This window comes from Bombina bombina, chromosome 2 (assembly GCF_027579735.1).
Source record: "Bombina bombina isolate aBomBom1 chromosome 2, aBomBom1.pri, whole genome shotgun sequence".
Taxonomy (NCBI): domain Eukaryota; kingdom Metazoa; phylum Chordata; class Amphibia; order Anura; family Bombinatoridae; genus Bombina; species Bombina bombina.
Window position 1 is genome coordinate 1404581574 of NC_069500.1, and position 17992 is coordinate 1404599565.

A 17992-nucleotide genomic window follows, 5' to 3' on the forward strand; every position below is an offset into this window, starting at 1 on the left:
ATATTCCATAAGTAATGGATGACCCATGGACTGACTACACTACAAGAGAAACAAATTTATCAGGTAAGCATAAATTATGTTTTTTTCTATATTTAGACGAATTATGGAGGTTTCTGATCATTTTAAGGGGGATCCCTCTAATACCAAATTTGATACCTGTGTATATTGTGAGGAGGCTTGGGTAGTCCAGTCCTCTCAATTATGTTCCGTATGCCTCAACAGGGTGTTCTCATCAACCAATGTTGAGATATTAGAGATCACTGAGCCCGTCCGTCTCTGAGTATTCCTCGTCCTGTGAGGTGTATTCCCTAGAATATTCTGTTCCTACACATGCAGTTTCCCCAGGTACCTCTGCTCCTTTGCCTGAAGGGGCCTTTTTTCCACCAGAGGTTACTGCACAGTAACACATGGCCATTTCTACGGCCTAAGCGATTTTGCCTCTTCCTGCTACGTGCAACCGAAGGGTTGATTCATGCAGTCCTGCCAAGGGTTTGTCGACTGAAGAGGATTTAGCATTTAGATTCAGAATGGCACTCCTGCGCTTGCTTTTGAGAGAAGTTTTGGAGATGTTAGACTCCTAGTACTGATCCGTTAGTCGAATCTCTGTCCTCTAAATCAGATAGCGATCTTGATTAGACGAGTGAAGGATGGAGTTCCTGGTCTTTTCTCGTCTATACAGTTTATTTTTAGAATCCTAGTCCAGAACTCTACAGGTGAGTTTGTGTTGTAGGACAGGCAGGACCTGTTTTTTGCACATTCCTTCTTGGCTATCACTTTTTGTGTGCTTGCCTATATTCTTTTATATCTGGTTAGGATAGTTTTTTGTTTAAGAGCTCTTGGTTGTTGTAAAAACTGTTTTTCGGAAGACGCTTCGCCATATGGGATGACTTCAGTTGTCAATATTTCTGGAGGCTTCCTATGGAAGCATCTCGATTCAGTTTGAGGTGATGGTTACCTCAACATTTTCGGGTCAGATTTACATCATGGATTTTTCGCAATCTTCTAGCAGGAGCTGGAATTTTAGAGTTTTCGATACTGACAGACACATGTTGGTTACGTTTTACTCTTTTCTACTTTTTTGAGAAAAGGAGTTGGTTCTAGCTATTCTGGCCCAGACTGAGCAGGTCCATCTAACCTTGATGAAGGACCTGTTATAGGTTCTATCTTGTATGGGCGTTTGATTCCGGATCATATCGGTTCCAGGGGTCCTAGAGACCAGAGCTAGGCTACACGTCCTGCAGTTCTGGGCAGTTTTTCTTCTTTTGCCTTGTCTTTCGGCAGAGAGAGAAGTGTTTTTTCAGGTGCCTTTTCGAGTATCTTTGCAGTGCGAGGCTATTTTCATTACTTTTTTTTTCAGGGTCCAGTATAGGGAGGTGTCTCCCATCCTATTTGGATTCCAGGGTAGTCAAGCAGCGCTTGATTTGCAGCCTTTTTGGGGAGAATATAAGTTCTCTCTTCCGGGTTGGGTTCCGGAAACATTGCAGGTTCACTGTTGAAGGAGATATCTCCTTTTTTTTCTTCATCTGGGGCTATTACCTGGTTCCTTTAGACTGTCTCTCTCCCAGTAATCTCGTCTTCTGATCCTAAGTTTTCTGTTTGGGATCTGGGGTTTATTTGACAGTGACCTGATTACAGTAACAGTTCCCATGGCTTAACGATGCTGGTTGATTTACCGTAGTATCGTCTGATAGAAGACTTTTAGGGACTTTTTCTGTCTTGATCCTCTGAGATGGATCTAGACCAGAGTTTCTCTGGTGAAGGCACCAGGTGGACCCCTGGTTATTAATTTAGCCTTCTTAGCGAGGTAGACTTTACCTTAAGGTTAGCCCCTTCAGGTTGTGCCTTTTAGACCTGCTTAAGTCCATCGCTAGCTTGGTGTTGGGAGGGTGAGGACTTGTCTTGGGGTCCTTTTTGGACTTTATCCCTTTTGCCAGGCTTCATCCCATCCGAGGTTCTTTGTAGGTTAAGGCAGTGCAGTGGATGTTTCGAATCGTCTGTCTTTACAGATTTTTTGCAGACTACTGGTTGAGGGACTAGTTCTCATGTCTTTGTCAAGACCTCCCTATCCTGTGGGACATTTTTCATGTCTCCAGGAGCAGTTTGGATTTCGGTGGCAGCCCGTCGGGAGGATCTCCGGAGGTTTTCCTCTCATTGATATGTTGGATCTTCAGGCAGATTCTTTCTGCTCTAAGGGTTTAGTCTACTGGGTTCGTCCCAGTGTAGGGATCTAGTCGGTCTTACTTTTTACTGGCTTGGATCTTCTTTGGAGATCGAGAGTCTCCCTAGCGTTGGGGGGTAGCATTTCGAGTTTGGTGGTGGTCAGAGGCCCATTGCGGCTTGCCATCGACACTCTTTGGGACGGATTTTATCTAGAAATATCCTTTTGTTATCTGAATTTCAACTGGAAGTGGACGCCGAATGAGAATCTTTGGACGTCCATCTTTATTCCAGTCTTCCCATTATGGGTTGTGTTTCAGGAGCTTCAGGAAGAGCTAATGCATACATAAGCAGTGCCTTGGAGGTTCATTACCTTTTTCTGACATATCACTCTTGCCTTGAGTGGTGGCTCGAATCTAGCAGGGGTAGGCGTCAGTGATTCTGACTGCTACGTTGAAGCCACATAAATTGTGGTTCCCGTTTTTGTGGTTTGGTCTCAATGAAGTTTTCCCTTGTTGCAGGGATCTGCTGGAACAGGGTCTCCTAATACTTCCTTGAATCTTTCTCTGCAACGGGTTGAGAGATGTCTTAGTTTTAGCTGATGAGACAGTTTTTCTTAGAGGTTATGGTCCTCTCCTTGAAGTGCGTAGCTTGTCCCTTGTTATCTTTCTCAGGTGTGGAGGACCCCTTCGGCCGGAAAGTACGGGGTTTGTCCTGCCACTCTATGGGGCCTGTCAGAGCTTCTTAGCTAAGTTCCTTGTTGGGACAGTGTTGGCCCTGTCTTTATATTTATTTATTTTTGTCCGGCTCCAGAGGCTCGTTGAGTTTCTGGACGTACAGTTTTTTTACTAGAACTTTGACTGTGGTCAGGCGGGTGTGTAGTTCGGATGCTCTTCCTTGGGGTTTGGACTTAACTCTTATATTCTTGCATTGGGCTACCTTTGTACCTGATGTCTCTAGGTCGTTATTTTAGAGTCCTCCTACGTCTTTTTTTTCTTTCTTCTGCTAGCAGAAGTCCCTGAGTTGTGGCCTTGCTTTGCGTCCCTCCTTTTTGGGTGTTCCACGATAGTAGGCTGTTTCTGCTGACTTAATTAGGATTTCTCCTAAGGTTGTGTCATCGCATTTTCAGCTGAAATTTTTGGTACGTTTTTTATCTCATATTCCTTCGCGAAGGAAAGTTTTCTATTTGATATGGAGTGGTTCCTTAAGGATCTATCTTTAGGCTATGTAAGAATGAACGTTTTTCTCTGTTTATTTTCTATCTGAGACACGTAAGGGTCGGAGGGCTCTTAATCTTCGTTATTTTTTTTAGTTGAGGAGTTTCTTCCGCTTGGGTCATGACTCAGCGGGACGCTAGCCGCCTCCTGAGGTTTACGACTCAGTCTTTTCAAGCAGTGGCGTCCTCTTGGGCCTTTAAGATGAGGCCTCTAGGGTTCTTTTTGGTGGGAGGACTATTTGGCCTTCCTTACTTTCCTTTCAAAATTCTTTTGAGTTTCTGCTTCAGTGAAGCAGGCTTCGGGAGACAGGGTTTGCAGGCTGTGGTACCCTCAGATGGGGGCCGCCTCTCTTTTTGCCCTCCCGTTAGCATTCAGTGTCCTTGTAGCTTGGGTATTATTTTCCCACAAGTAATGAATGCAGCTGTGGACTCTCCCTGTATTAAGAAGGAAAACATAAATTATGCTTACCAGATGATTTCCTTTCCTTCAGTACAGGGAGAGTCCACAGTTCCCGCCCGTATTCTTCATTGGGCGGCCCTACATTTTATCTTGTTCTTCTGGCACCTTTTTCACCCTGATATTTCTCCTACTCTTCCTGGTTCCCTCGGCAGAATGACTGGGGGGTGAGGGAAGTGGGGCAGGTATTTAGCCTTTGGCTGGGGTGTCTCTGCCTCCTCCTGGTGGCCAGGTTCAGTATTCCCACAAGTAATTAATGCAGCTGTGGACTCTCCCTGTACAGGAGGAAAGGAAATTATCTGGTAAGCATTTGGTTTTAACTGAATTTATTCTAAATTTATGGTTAACTTTTTTTTTTTTTTTTTTTTTTTTTGTATGTATTAGGATCTAAAGCAAAATCTCCTGAGAAATCAAAATTAGCACCATTTAATCCCAACGTCACAGTAGGTGAGTATGTGTGCTTTACAAAATCCACTTATAAACTTGTGTAACTAAAATCTGACAACTTTGTTTAAATACTTTGATTATACTCCTTTATATCTGTTCCCATCTGACCATAGCAGAGGAGATTAGTTAAATAAAAAAATACTTAGTGACAATGTACAATTCCCCCCCCCCCCCCCACCCCTTAAAGTGTTTAATATTCTACATGTTGCAGAATATTTAAAGGGACATTAAACACTTAATACATTTCATGCACGTCCTAATTATGGGTGCTGCCGTTTTGGAACTTAGGTTACACAGCAGGTATCTGAAGGAGAGTTACTGCACATGTACAAACGCATCAACTAGAATTCAACATTGTGGCACCTATGAGTAGAGGGGGGCAGGGAATGTCTCAATTCCATGGTTATAATTGTATTTAGCGTTTAATATCCCTTTAATATATGGGAAGGTGTTTCTTTTGGGTTTATTTTTGTATTTATAGTAGCTGGTTTTGCTCATTAAAACTCAGCTGTTGTTTTCAAGGACAGAGCTTTCATGTATAGTAGACCTGTTAATGTTATCTATGACTAAAACATAGCCAAATATGTATTGCAATGCTAATGATGGCTCAACCAGCTATTTCAGAAACAAAAAACCTTTCCTACCCCTCCTTGGGAGAATTATTGCTATTTTCTCCTGTTTACAAAGCTTTTCCACAGCGAATGTTTGGTATTCATGTTTTCAGTATATGTGGTTTATTCACGGAACATGTTCTGTATATGTGTACTTTTTTTTTCAAATCAAAAAATTAAAGGCAAATGAGCGTTTTGCGAACAATTAAATACACTAGCAGGTAATGGACAATTGGGAACACATTCAAGGGGAGTACAATGTCCTTTTAAAGGGACATTAAATACTTTGTAATTGCAAGACATTTCTGTTGCTGTAGAATAACATATCAGCCACGTCTAAACTTTAAAATATTATTTTGCAGCAATTGCTTTTCAGTAGCCAAACACCGCCCATTGATTGCCTTAATTGGGTGAGCCGATCCAGGCTTGAGTCTGCAGATGAGGCTAGCCACGGTCATGTTATAAAATGCATTTTTGTATTCTCAGTTAAAGCCAATTAGATAAATATATGTAGCAGGGTTACCAGCAGTATGTATTCAAGTTTTGAAAATTAAAAAACCCCCACTATATTCAGAGCTAAATTATATAAACAGGGCAAAAAACTTGTCCTTGTTATACACTTCCTGGAGAGCTTAAAGCCAGATTGCATAACTCCTAGGTATGCTGCAGATTGCCTGGACCCGCTGCTTACTAGACCATAATTCCTTACAGCAGTGGATTTCAAGTAGTTTGTTAGCGCAACAGAGTTTTTGTGCAATAAACTATATAAAAAAAACATGCTTATTATTCTCAGGATAATCTTTGCTTTAAATACACCATTCTATCTAGTATGTACTTGTTAATCCTGTGACCTGAACAATGTCAGTCTGTTAAGCCCTCATCCAAGAACCATTTTCCTAGTTCTGTGATGTTTGCATTTTTGGATTTCAGATTTTTCCGATGTTTATAATACAATTTTTTTTTCTTAGCTTAATTCTTAATTTTGAGTGTCTACTTTTTCTTTTTCCACCTTAGTTTGCTCCTTTTTATTTTTGCTTTTTTAAGTTGTATCTTTCATATGGTTTGAACTTTTTCACTCTTATGCTGTTTAGGTATGGATTTCCTAGTTCCTAAAACTGGGTTTTTCTGCAAACTCTGTTCACTCTTTTACATGGATGATGCATCAAAGATAAAGCATTGCAAGAGTGTACGGCATTATCAGGCTGTTGAGGTATGTGAATGTAACGAGGAATATTCCTATCTGACTAGAAATAGGTATATGTAGCCTACCAATTCATCTTAGATATCTTGGCTAAAAGGACTCTTTACTCAGGCAAACAACTGTTTGGAGGAATACCATTTCAAATGTTATAGTTTCTCATCCATTCCCAAAGTGAGGTTGATTTCTGTTTCTCATGAAAACCTCACAATTTAATTTATTTTGTCTGTTTCCATGTTTCCTATTCACATCTTTTTAACACACACCAGAACGCTGGCTAAGCTTGTTGGGCCACTGATTTTTACTACCTGAATCTGGTTCACTCAGATACAATGGGAGCATTTCATTCTTTTCGGCACAGTGATCTTCATGGCCCAAGCCAGTGACATAGTGTTTTCTTTGAAGACAGAGACCTCAGTCAATTAAAGTTAACACACTGTGATATCTCTGCATATCTTTAGTCATGTTTATGTTACGGAGTGACCAAATATGACAGATGTCATGTTTTGTATGAAAATAATCGACATGGTTCCATTATGTGAGTTATAGACGGTATATTTGATACTTAATGGATCTAAAATGAAATATATAGTATCATAATTTTAGCCGGGCTGTAGAACAGGTTTATGCTTTGCCATTAAAGGGTGTGGCTAAAAGTCTTTCTCGTATGGGAATGGCCAGAAACCTGACTTTAACCCAAAAACATATTTAATGTTGAATTTCTGCAAATCACTTGGTAACCTAGTACAGCGTATGTGACCATTTTCCTTTCAATTTATATTGGAACAAAGATTACTGGAAAAGTATTAGGGTTACTTTCTCCTTTTGTATTTTAAACTGTTTGCTTTGTTTAATTTTGTTTAATTCTGTATTGTTATATACATACACTGTCTAACCTTTCTTCAGAATACAATTCTTAAAGGGACAATCTACTCCAAATATTTTTTTTTTAAAGATAGATAATCCCTCATTACCCATTCCCCAGTTCTGCATAACCAACAGTTATATTAATATACTTTTCCATCTTAATATGGGAAGAGTCCATAGCTGCATTCCTTACTTGTGGGAAATACTGAACCTGGCCATCAGGTAGAGTCAGACACCCCAGCCAAAGGCTTAAATAACTCCCCGACTTCCTCATAACCCCAGTCATTCTTTGCCTTCCTTCACAGGAGGTTGGCAGAGAAGTGTTAGATTTTGGAGTAGTCTCTTATGGAGGGTAGTACTCTTCGAGATGGGACTCAAGTTTTATGTAGTCCTGTCAGCCTCTCAGTGAGAGCATAGATGAAAGTTAGTCCGGAGATGCAGGGAGAGTCTTTCTGCAAAACCATCCCGACTCATATTAACAGCTCCATAGCAATCAGCGTTGACGAGTTTCGCTGCCTGCTTTCTTCACTCAAATCCATGTCAGAAGCAATGCTACTATCTGTCACACTTGAAGGGCCAGATGTATGATAAAGCAAGACAGTGTGACTCCTTTTATCTGTATAGAATCAAGGGTTAATATCTCCTTGGGATTATTAAACAGGGGAGAATAATTTTATGTGTTAGATTTTATGCTGCTTTTATGGTGGGCTCATAGGCTGTTATGGAATAAAAAGGTTTCACTTTCACTTTGAGAGCCATGCATCTAACAAGCTTGGCACTCTTTCTCATAGCATGGATGGTCCTACATTGTGCACCATGTGATTCCCTTTTTTCCTGACCGGGTGTCTATCAGAGAGGATTAATAAATCTCTGTACTGTCTGGGTCATAGGAGGTGGTGAGTGCCCCAGCCATTGGGGTATAAGGGGGCCATTTTTTTTAATAAAATGAGATGTTCTATTTTTCTAATCCTCCGGTTATTGCACTAGCGATGGAGGATTTTGTTACTTTGGAGGGCACTCCCTCTGTTCCTAATAAGCAATTCCTGTTTATTTGGGGAGGAGGCCTTAGTTCCGCCCTCTCAATTATGTTCCATATGGTTTGATACCACGAAGCTGTCCACCTCTGAGGAGTTGTCTTTCAGTAAGTTGCGTACCCTACATTCTTATATCTCTACACATGCAGTTTTCCCATAGCATTGCTGATCCTCCATCTGGAGAGGGCCTTTTTTCACCAGAAGTTACTGCGCAGTTCAGGTGGCGGTGTCTGCGGCCTTTAATGCTTTACCTCGCCCTGCTAAACGCAAGCAAAAGGTTACATATTGCACTCCTTCCCTGAGTACTTCAGATAATTTATTGGATTTAACAGAGTTATCCGAGGATGAAGTTCTTTCTGAGACTTCAGAGTATGAACATTCTGGGTCGGAGTTGGCTTCCTCCAAACCACTGGCTGTGGAGGAACCAGACTAGTTTAGGAATTTGCGCTTTCTTCTAAAGGAAGTTTTTGGCGAATTCAGAGGTTCCAGAGGCCAAATTGCCTGATGAACCTTTAATTCCTAAATTGGATAGAGTTTGAGGACAGGGTGGTACCTTATCCTTCCCTACTCCTGTTATATGGCAAACATTATTAAGAATGAATGGGACAGGATTGGATTCCTTTTCCCCCTCTTCTCCCTTTAACTAATTGTCCCCGGTCCTGGACTCTTGATGGAGTTGTGAGGTTCCGTCCCTAAATGGGATGGCGTTATCTTCACCCATGCTAAACGTACTACTATCTCGCTTGAGGATAGTTCTTTTTAAAGAGCCCATGGATAAAAGATGGAAACTCTGTTAAGAAGGATGTTTCAACAGGCGGCTGTTGCCGCAGTTACTGGAGAAACTACCTTCTGGTGTGACTCCTTATAGGATTTGATCGGGGTGGAGGATCCCCTCAACATTTATTTAGAAAGATTTACGGCCTTGAGGGTTGTTAATTATTTTATTTGTGCTGCTATTAGGCAGTTTATTCGCTTGAATGTTATGGCTTCAGCTTTTTCTGTTCAGGCCCGGCGGGCTCTGGCTGAAGTCAGGGTCTGCAGATATGACTTCTAAGTCTAGAATTCTTCCCTCCCTTTTAAAGGAATGATTTTGTATGGTCCAGGCCTGGACTCCATTATCTCCACGGTCACAGGGGGCAAGGGTGCCCTCCTACCGCAAGAGTATTTTAACTAATCGAAGGGACTATTTTCGTTCTGATAAAGCCCATGTCAGCAGTCCTCCGCTAAGCCAGAGCAAACCAAGAGCTCTTGGAAGCAGAGCAAGAAGCCCGCCGAGTCTACGTCGGCATGAATGGACGGTTCCCAGTCCTCTTCTGGATTGTGTAGGGGGCAGTATTTCGCTCTTTTCAGTTGCTTGGTTCAGGGACGTGCAGGATCCATGGGTCCTGGAGGTCATAGCTCAGGGTTACAAGATAGGTTTAAAGTCTCAGCCACCAAAGGGCAAATTTCTCCTGTCTTCCTGACCAGAAAGGAGGGAAGCCTTTCTGGGTTGTTTACGGGATCTGTCCTCTAGGATTTATTGTCCCTGTGCCTATCGCAGTGAGAGGTTTGGGATACTATTCAAACCTTTTTGTGGTCCCTAAGAAGGAGGGAAATTCCGTCCGATTCTGGACCCGAAGTGCTTAAAGGGACAGTTTACTCAAAAAATTTCTCCCCTTTAATTTGTTCCCAATAATTCACTTTACCTGCTGGAGTGAATTAAATTGTTTACAAGTAGCTCCTTTACCCTTATATTGGCATTTGAAATAGTTGATTTAGCATGTGGTATCCCCACCTATGTTGAAAGTTTGTGGCCGCAGGTCCAATCTATAAATAAGCTTTGTAAACACAGCCAGCAGAAGAAATTACACTGCCAGTGGGATATAGCAGAGATAAGGTAATAAAATGTTAATTTTCCATTGTTCTTTCCAAGTATTGGTGATTGGTTTATGGACAGATATAGGATAAAGAAGCAGGTATATTTACACAATGTGATAAAGTAATGAGATCTGATTATACCCACAAGCTCAACCCATTTTATTAGGTTGTGGCTTCAAAACACAAATTCAGAGCTTTAATATACACAAATAAACCTTAAAAAGCGAATTTTCATACATTTTATACTCTGCAGTTGGTAAAAAAAAGCAATTGTAAACACATTAAGGGAAAACAATTTTACAGTATACTGTCCCTTTAAGCTGGTTTTTTAAATGTCACCTCTTTTAAGATGGAGACAATAAGGTCCATTCTTCCCCTCGTTTGGGAGGGGTAGTTCATGAACACGATAGATCTGAAGGGTGCTCCCTACTCGTACCAATCTTCAAGGACCATTTCCAGTTCCTAAGGTTTGCATTCCTAGACCAGCACTTCCAGTTTATTGCCCTTCCTTTTGGTCTAGCTAAAAAAATTTGAAGAGTGGACCATGTCTTGCCCTCCAGATCTCCTTAAGGCCATCTGTGGCTCGTGTTTGGAGGTGATTGGTCTCATGGTGTCCAGCTTGGACGTAATTTCCTTTGCCAGGTTTCGCCTCAGACTGTTGCAACTGCGCATGCTGAACTAGTGGAACAGCGATCATTTGGATCTGTCTCAACAGATTTCTCTTGACAACCAATCGGGAGAATCGCTCTCTTGGTGGTTTTGTCTGGATCACTTGTCCTGAGGGACGTTCGTCTCAAGACCATCCTGGGTGATTGTGTCTACGATTGCAAGTCTGTCAGGATGCGGAGCCGTTTGGGGTGCCAGGAAGGCATAGGGCATCTGGTCTCAGGAGGTAAAGCTCCCTACTGATCTCGTTTTGGCTCTTCGGGCAATATACAATTCTATGAAGGCTTGGCCTCTACTGGGTTCGTCCCAGTTAATCAGATTCCAATCAAACAATATATCCTCGGTGGCTTACATCAGCCATCAGGGGGAACGAGAAGCTCCCTAGTATCTCGGATTCTGGTGTGGGGGATATCCGCTCAGGGTGTGGACAACTGGGAAGCAGATTCCTCAGCAGACAATCCTTTCATCCGGGAGAATGGTCTCTCCATCCCGAGTGTTTTCAGAGATTTGCAAGAGGAAGATCTTAGATTGTAAGTTTCCACGGTAATAGGGCCCTCAATCCCTCCTGTATGTGTTTGTAAATGTTGTCCTGTCTTTTACAAGTCTTGTATTTTATTTAAATGAATTGTATCCATGGACAGCGCTGCAGAATATGTTGGCGCTTCATAAATAAAGTATAATAACGTCTCAATACCAAGCTACCCAGATAGGGGTCAAGGTACAGGGATCCTCAGACGGAGCTAACAGATGCATTAGCAGTGCCTTGGAGGTTCAATCTAATTTATCCTTTCTGACCGTTACCACTTCTTCCTAGTGTAGTGGCTCAAGTCAAGCAGGCGTTAGTGATACTGACTGCTCCATCTTGGCCGCGAAGGATATGGTGCGCGGATCTATTAGGGATGTCATCTCCTCCGTGAAACTTACCTTGTCACAGGGATCTGCTGACCAAGGTCTCTTTGTTCATCGATGTCTAGATTCTCTGAGGCTGACTGCATGGAGATTGAATGCTTAGTCCTAACCAAGAGAGGGTTTTCTGAGAGAGTTATTTTTACTCTCATTCAAGCTCGTAAGCTGGTTGCTTGTCGTAGCTATCATAAGGTGTGGAGGACCTGCTTATTCTGTTCCCCAGGATTAACTGGAGAAGGGGTCTTTTCTGCAAGTCCCCTGAAGGGACAGCTTTCGGCCCGGTCTATTACTGCACAAGAGGTTTGCAGAGCTTCCAGATGTGCAGCCATTTGTTAAGGCTCTGCTGGGATCAGACCTGTGTTTAGATCTAAGGCTCCTCCTTGGAGTTTAAATCTTGTCCTTAAGGTTTTGCAACGGGCTCCGTTGGAGCCTATGCATGTAGTAGACATTAAATTGTTGTTTTGTAGGTTCCTTTTCTACTGACTATTTGCAGAGTATCTGCGATTTATGCCTTGCAATGCGTCCCTTATCTTGTTTTTCATGCCGATAAGGCTGTTCTACGCACCAAGTTAGGTTTTCTTCTTAAGGTTGTGTCAATTTGCAACATCAATCAAGAGATTGTGGTTCCTTTCTTATGTCATGATCCTTCGTCGAAGGAACATTTACAACGTATTTCTGGGATGTGGTTTGAAGTTTTATTTTCGGGCCACAAAGGAATTTAGACAAACCTCTTTCTCAGTTTGTTCTCTTTTCCGGGAAGCGTAGGGGTCAAAAGGCCTCTTCGACTCCCTTATCTTTTTGTCTGAGGAGTGTCATCCGTTTAGCATAGAAACAGCGGGACATAAGCCTCCTCTGAGGATTACCGCTCATTCTACGAGAGCATCGGTTTCCTCTTGGGCCTTCAAAAATGAGGCCTCTATGGATCAGATTTGTAAGGCGGCTATCTGGTTCTCTATACATACTTTTCCAAAATTTTGCAAGTTTGATGTTTATGCTTCTGCCGAAGCAGCCTTTGGGAGAAAGGGTTTTGAGGCTGTGGTGCCCTCAGATTAGGGTCCGACTTTTTTTTTTTTTTTTTTTTTCCCCTCCCGTTAGCATGTACTCTAGAGCTTGGGTATATGTTTCCCACAAGTAAGGAATGCAGCTGTGGACACTTCCTATATTAAGATGGAAAACATAAATTATGCTTACCTGATAATTTCATTATCCGGTAAATTTGGCCCTAAATTTAAAAAAATTTCTTCTGGCACTTTTTTCACCCTGATATTTCTCCTTCTGTTCCTTGTTCCCTCGGCAGAATGACTGGGGTTATGAGGAAGTAGGAGAGGTATTTAAGCCTTTGGCTGGGGTGTCTGCCTCCTTCTGGTGGCCAGGTTCAGTATTTCCCACAAGTAAGGAATGCAGCTGTGGACTCTTCCCATACAGATGGAAATTAAATTATCAGCTAAGCATAATTTTGTTTTTTACCTCTGTGATTACCTTGTATCTAAACCTCTGCAGACTGCCCCCTTATCTCGGTTCTTTTGACAGACTTGCATTTAGCCAATCTGTGTTGACTTATAAATAACTCCACATGAGTGAGCACAATGTTATCTATATCAGGGCTTGACAAACCAAAAAGTTAGGAGCCAGTGGCCCCCTTGCTCCTAGAATTTTACCTCTGGCTCCTAACTTTTTTGGTTATTCTCCATACATCTATATACAAATACCACTGTCTGGCTCCTAATTTTTAAACAGATTTGTCGAGCACTGATCTATATGACACAAGTGAAATAGACCTGTCTAGCTGTGAAAAACTCAAAATGTGCTAAGAGGTGGCCTTCAAAGGCTTAGAAATTAGCATGAGCCTACATAAATTTAGCTTTCAACAAAGAATACCAAGATTACAAAGCAAATTTGATGATAAAAGTAAATTGGAAAGTTGTTTAAAATGAATTTGTTATCTCAATCATGAGTTTCATTTAGACTAGACTGACCTTCGTTTTGCTTTCTGTCTTATTTTTTAACCCTGTTACAGAAGAGACTATTATAGCAGCGTAGTGTTTTTAATCTATTCTGGGTTTCCCTTAGGATTTCCCATTTAATAAACCTAAATGGTGGCAGCAGATATAGTTTAGTGTAGTTTTTGGGCCTTTTTCTAGGTCTGATACAGACTAGAGTGTTTTGTTAACCCTTGCACCCACTGAACTAAGTCACCAACTTGCCTGAAGAGGCTTGGCTTTGTCAATCTGATTAAAGTGGACAGGGTTGGTTAATCCTCTACATCACTAACGGATTGTTGCTTAGTTGGTTAACCCTTTGTCACAGTTGGATAATTACTTCATTTTTCTTTAGCCAGTACTGCAGTATTGAACATTTTTGCATGGGTGTTAGTTTCAATAGGCAAAAGGCCTATTTCCAAAGGTAATGGAGCCATTTGTAAACATTTGGTACACTCCAGCGGGTAAAATAAATCTTTGGGATTGTACTTAAGAGACCATCTACTCAAGAATGATTGTTTAAAAAGATAACGCCTTAATATTCCCCAGCTTTGCACAACCTACATAGTTATATTTATATACTTTATAATGTTTAAACTTTCATATTTCTGTTTTTTCTAAGCTACCACAAAACCTTATCTGATGCATTAGCTTTTCACATCTGTACATAAATGTCTCAAATAGTGTATGTTTGATAGTCTTCCTGCATAAAAAATATGCTCTCTGATCCTGTAAATTGTTTCTTTATGTAAGACAAATCTTTCCTTTTTAAAACTCTTTTCTTCTGTTATGTGTGATCAGTCCACGGGTCATCATTACTTCTGGGATATAACTCCTCCCCAACAGGAAATGCAAGAGGATTCACCCAGCAGAGCTGCATATAGCTCCTCCCCTCTACGTCAGTCCCAGTCATTCTCTTGCACCCAACGACTAGATAGGATGTGTGAGAGGACTATGGTGATTATACTTAGTTTTTATGACTTCAATCAAAAGTTTGTTATTTTAAAATAGCACCGGAGCGTGTTATTACTTCTCTGGCAGAGTTTGAGGAAGAATCTGTCAGAGTTTTTTACTATGATTTTAACCGGAGTAGTTAAGATCATATTGCTGTTCTCGGCCATCTGAGGGAGGTAAAGGCTTCAGATCAGGGGACAGCGGGCAGATGAATCTGCATTGAGGTATGTAGCAGTTTTTATTTTCTGAATGGAATTGATGAGAAAATCCTGCCATACCGTTAAAATGACATGTATGTATACACTTCAGTATTCTGGGGATGGTATTTCACCGGAACTACTCTGTTAAAGGTCACTAATCCTTTTTAATAACTATTTATCATGTTAAACGTTTTTGCTGGAATGTAGAATCGTTTACATTGCTGAGGTACTGTGTGAATAAATATTTGGGCATTATTTTCCACTTGGCAGTTTTTTTGCTTTAATTGTGACAGTTTCGTTTCTCTTCACTGCTGTGTGGGAGAGGGAGGGGCCGTTTTTGGCGCTCTTTGCTACGCATCAAAAAATACCAGTCAGTTACTTTTATTTTTCCTGCATGATCCGGTTCATCTCTGATAGATCTCAGGGGTCTTCAAACTTCTTTGAAGGGAGGTAAATTCTCTCAGCAGAGCTGTGAGAATTCTTATAGTGACTGTGAATAAAAACGTTGCTTTGTATTTTTTATGTCAAATTTAATTATTGTTATTTTACTAATGGGAACAAACCTTTGCTAAAAGTTTTGTTATTTTAAAGTTTGATGCTATAACTGTTTTTCAGTTCATTATTTCAACTGTCATTTAATCGTTAGTACCTCTTTGAGGCACAGTACGTTTTTTGCTAAAAAAGATTATAACCAAGTTGTAAGTTTTTTGCTAGTGTGTTAAACATGTCTGACTCAGAGGAAGATATCTGTGTCATTTGTTCCAATGCCAAGGTGGAGCCCAATAGAAATTTATGTACTAACTGTATTGATGCTACTTTAAATAAAAGTCAATCTGTACAATGTGAACAAATTTCACCAAACAGCGAGGGGAGAGTTATGCCGACTAACTCGCCTCACGCGGCAGTACCTGCATCTCCCGCCCGGGAGGTGCGTGATATTTTGGCGCCTAGTACATCTGGGAGGCCATTACAGATAACATTACAAGATATGGCTACTGTTATGACTGAAGTTTTGTCTAAATTACCAGAACTAAGAGGCAAGCGTGATCACTCTGGGGTGAGAACAGAGTGCGCTGACAATGCTAGGGCCATGTCTGATACTGCGTCACAGCTCGCAGAGCATGAGGACGGAGAGCTTCATTCTGTGGGTGACGGTTCTGATCCAAACAGATTGGACTCAGATATTTCAAATTTTAAATTTAAATTGGAGAACCTCCGTGTATTACTAGGGGAGGTCTTAGCAGCTCTCAACGATTGTAACACCGTTGCAATACCAGAGAAACTGTGTAGGTTGGATAAATACTTTGCGGTACCGGCGAGTACTGACGTTTTTCCTATACCTAAGAGACTAACTGAAATTGTTACTAAGGAGTGGGATAGACCCGGTGTGCCGTTCTCACCCCCTCCAATATTTAGAAAGATGTTTCCAATAGACGCCACCACTCGGGACTTATGGCAAACGGTCCCCAAGGTGGAGGGAGCAGTTTCTACTTTAGCCAAGCGTACCACTATCCCGGTGGAGGATAGCTGTGCTTTCTCAGATCCAATGGATAAAAAATTAGAGGGTTACCTTAAGAAAATGTTTGTTCAACAAGGTTTTATATTACAACCCCTTGCATGTATCGCGCCGATTACGGCTGCGGCAGCATTTTGGATTGAGTCGCTTGAAGAGAACCTTAGTTCATCTACGCTAGACGACATTACGGACAGGCTTAGAGTCCTTAAACTAGCTAATTCCTTCATTTCGGAGGCCGTAGTACATTTAACCAAACTTACGGCTAAGAACTCAGGATTCGCCATACAGGCACGTAGGGCGCTGTGGCTAAAATCCTGGTCAGCTGATGTTACTTCTAAGTCCAAATTACTTAATATACCTTTCAAGGGGCAGTCTTTATTTGGGCCCGGTTTGAAAGAGATTATCGCTGACATTACAGGAGGTAAGGGCCACGCCCTACCTCAAGACAAAGCCAAAGCTAAGGCTAGACAGTCTAATTTTCGTCCCTTTCGGAACTTCAAAACAGGAGCAGCATCAACCTCCACTGCACCAAAACAGGAAGGAGCTGTTGCTCGTTACAGGCAAGGCTGGAAGCCTAACCAGTCCTGGAACAAGAGCAAGCAGGCCAGGAAACCTGCTGCTGCCCCAAAGACAGCATGAACCGAGAGCCCCCGATCCGGGACCGGATCTAGTGGGGGGCAGACTCTCTCTCTTCGCCCAGACCTGGGCAAGAGATGTTCAGGATCCCTGGGCACTAGAGATCATATCTCAGGGATACCTTCTAGACTTCAAATTATCTCCCCCAAGAGGGAGATTTCATCTGTCAAGGTTGTCAACAAACCAGATAAAGAAAGAAGCGTTTCTACGCTGCGTACAAGATCTGTTAATAATGGGAGTGATCCATCCGGTTCCGCTGTCGGAACAAGGACAAGGGTTCTACTCAAACCTGTTTGTGGTTCCCAAAAAAGAGGGAACTTTCAGGCCAATCTTAGATTTAAAGATTCTAAACAAATTCCTAAGAGTTCCATCGTTCAAAATGGAAACTATTCGGACAATCTTACCCATGATCCAAGAAGGTCAGTACATGACCACAGTGGATTTAAAGGATGCTTACCTTCACATACCGATCCACAAAGATCATCACCGGTATCTAAGGTTTGCCTTCTTAGACAGGCACTACCAGTTTGTAGCTCTTCCATTCGGATTGGCTACGGCTCCAAGAATCTTCACAAAGGTTCTGGGTGCCCTTCTGGCGGTACTAAGACCGCGAGGGATTTCGGTAGCTCCATACCTAGACGACATTCTAATACAAGCTTCAAGCTTTCAAACTGCCAAGTCTCATACAGAGTTAGTTCTGGCATTTCTAAGGTCGCATGGATGGAAAGTGAACGAAAAGAAGAGTTCTCTTTTTCCTCTCACAAGAGTTCCATTCTTGGGGACTCTTATAGATTCTGTAGAAATGAAGATTTACCTGACAGAGGACAGGTTAACAAAGCTTCAAAATGCATGCCGTGTCCTTCATTCCATTCAACACCCGTCAGTAGCTCAATGCATGGAGGTGATCGGCTTAATGGTAGCGGCAATGGACATAGTACCTTTTGCACGCCTACACCTCAGACCTCTGCAATTATGCATGCTAAGTCAGTGGAATGGGGATTACTCAGATTTGTCCCCTACTCTGAATCTGAATCAAGAGACCAGAAATTCTCTTCTATGGTGGCTTCATCGGCCACACCTGTCCAGGGGGATGCCATTCAGCAGGCCAGACTGGACAATTGTAACAACAGACGCCAGCCTACTAGGTTGGGGCGCTGTCTGGAATTCTCTGAAGGCTCAGGGACTATGGAATCAGGAGGAGAGTCTCCTTCCAATAAACATTCTGGAATTGAGAGCAGTTCTCAATGCCCTTCTAGCTTGGCCCCAATTAACAACTCGGGGGTTCATCAGG

General features: G+C 41.9%; 1 protein-coding gene across 4 annotated transcripts in view; it reads left to right on the top strand.

Annotated features, from left to right (window-relative positions):
• The window catches only part of ZNF638 (zinc finger protein 638), a 560949-nt gene that overhangs the window by 534379 nt on the left and 8578 nt on the right, over nt 1-17992 (top strand). For 3 of the 4 annotated variants that reach the window (XM_053704338.1, XM_053704337.1, XM_053704340.1), the window contains 2 exons: nt 4215-4277; nt 5980-6098. In XM_053704338.1, coding sequence (XP_053560313.1) covers nt 4215-4277; nt 5980-6098 — 182 coding nt within the window. The remainder of the gene's footprint in view (nt 1-4214; nt 4278-5979; nt 6099-17992) is intronic. The other variant, XM_053704339.1, reaches the window with a different exon arrangement.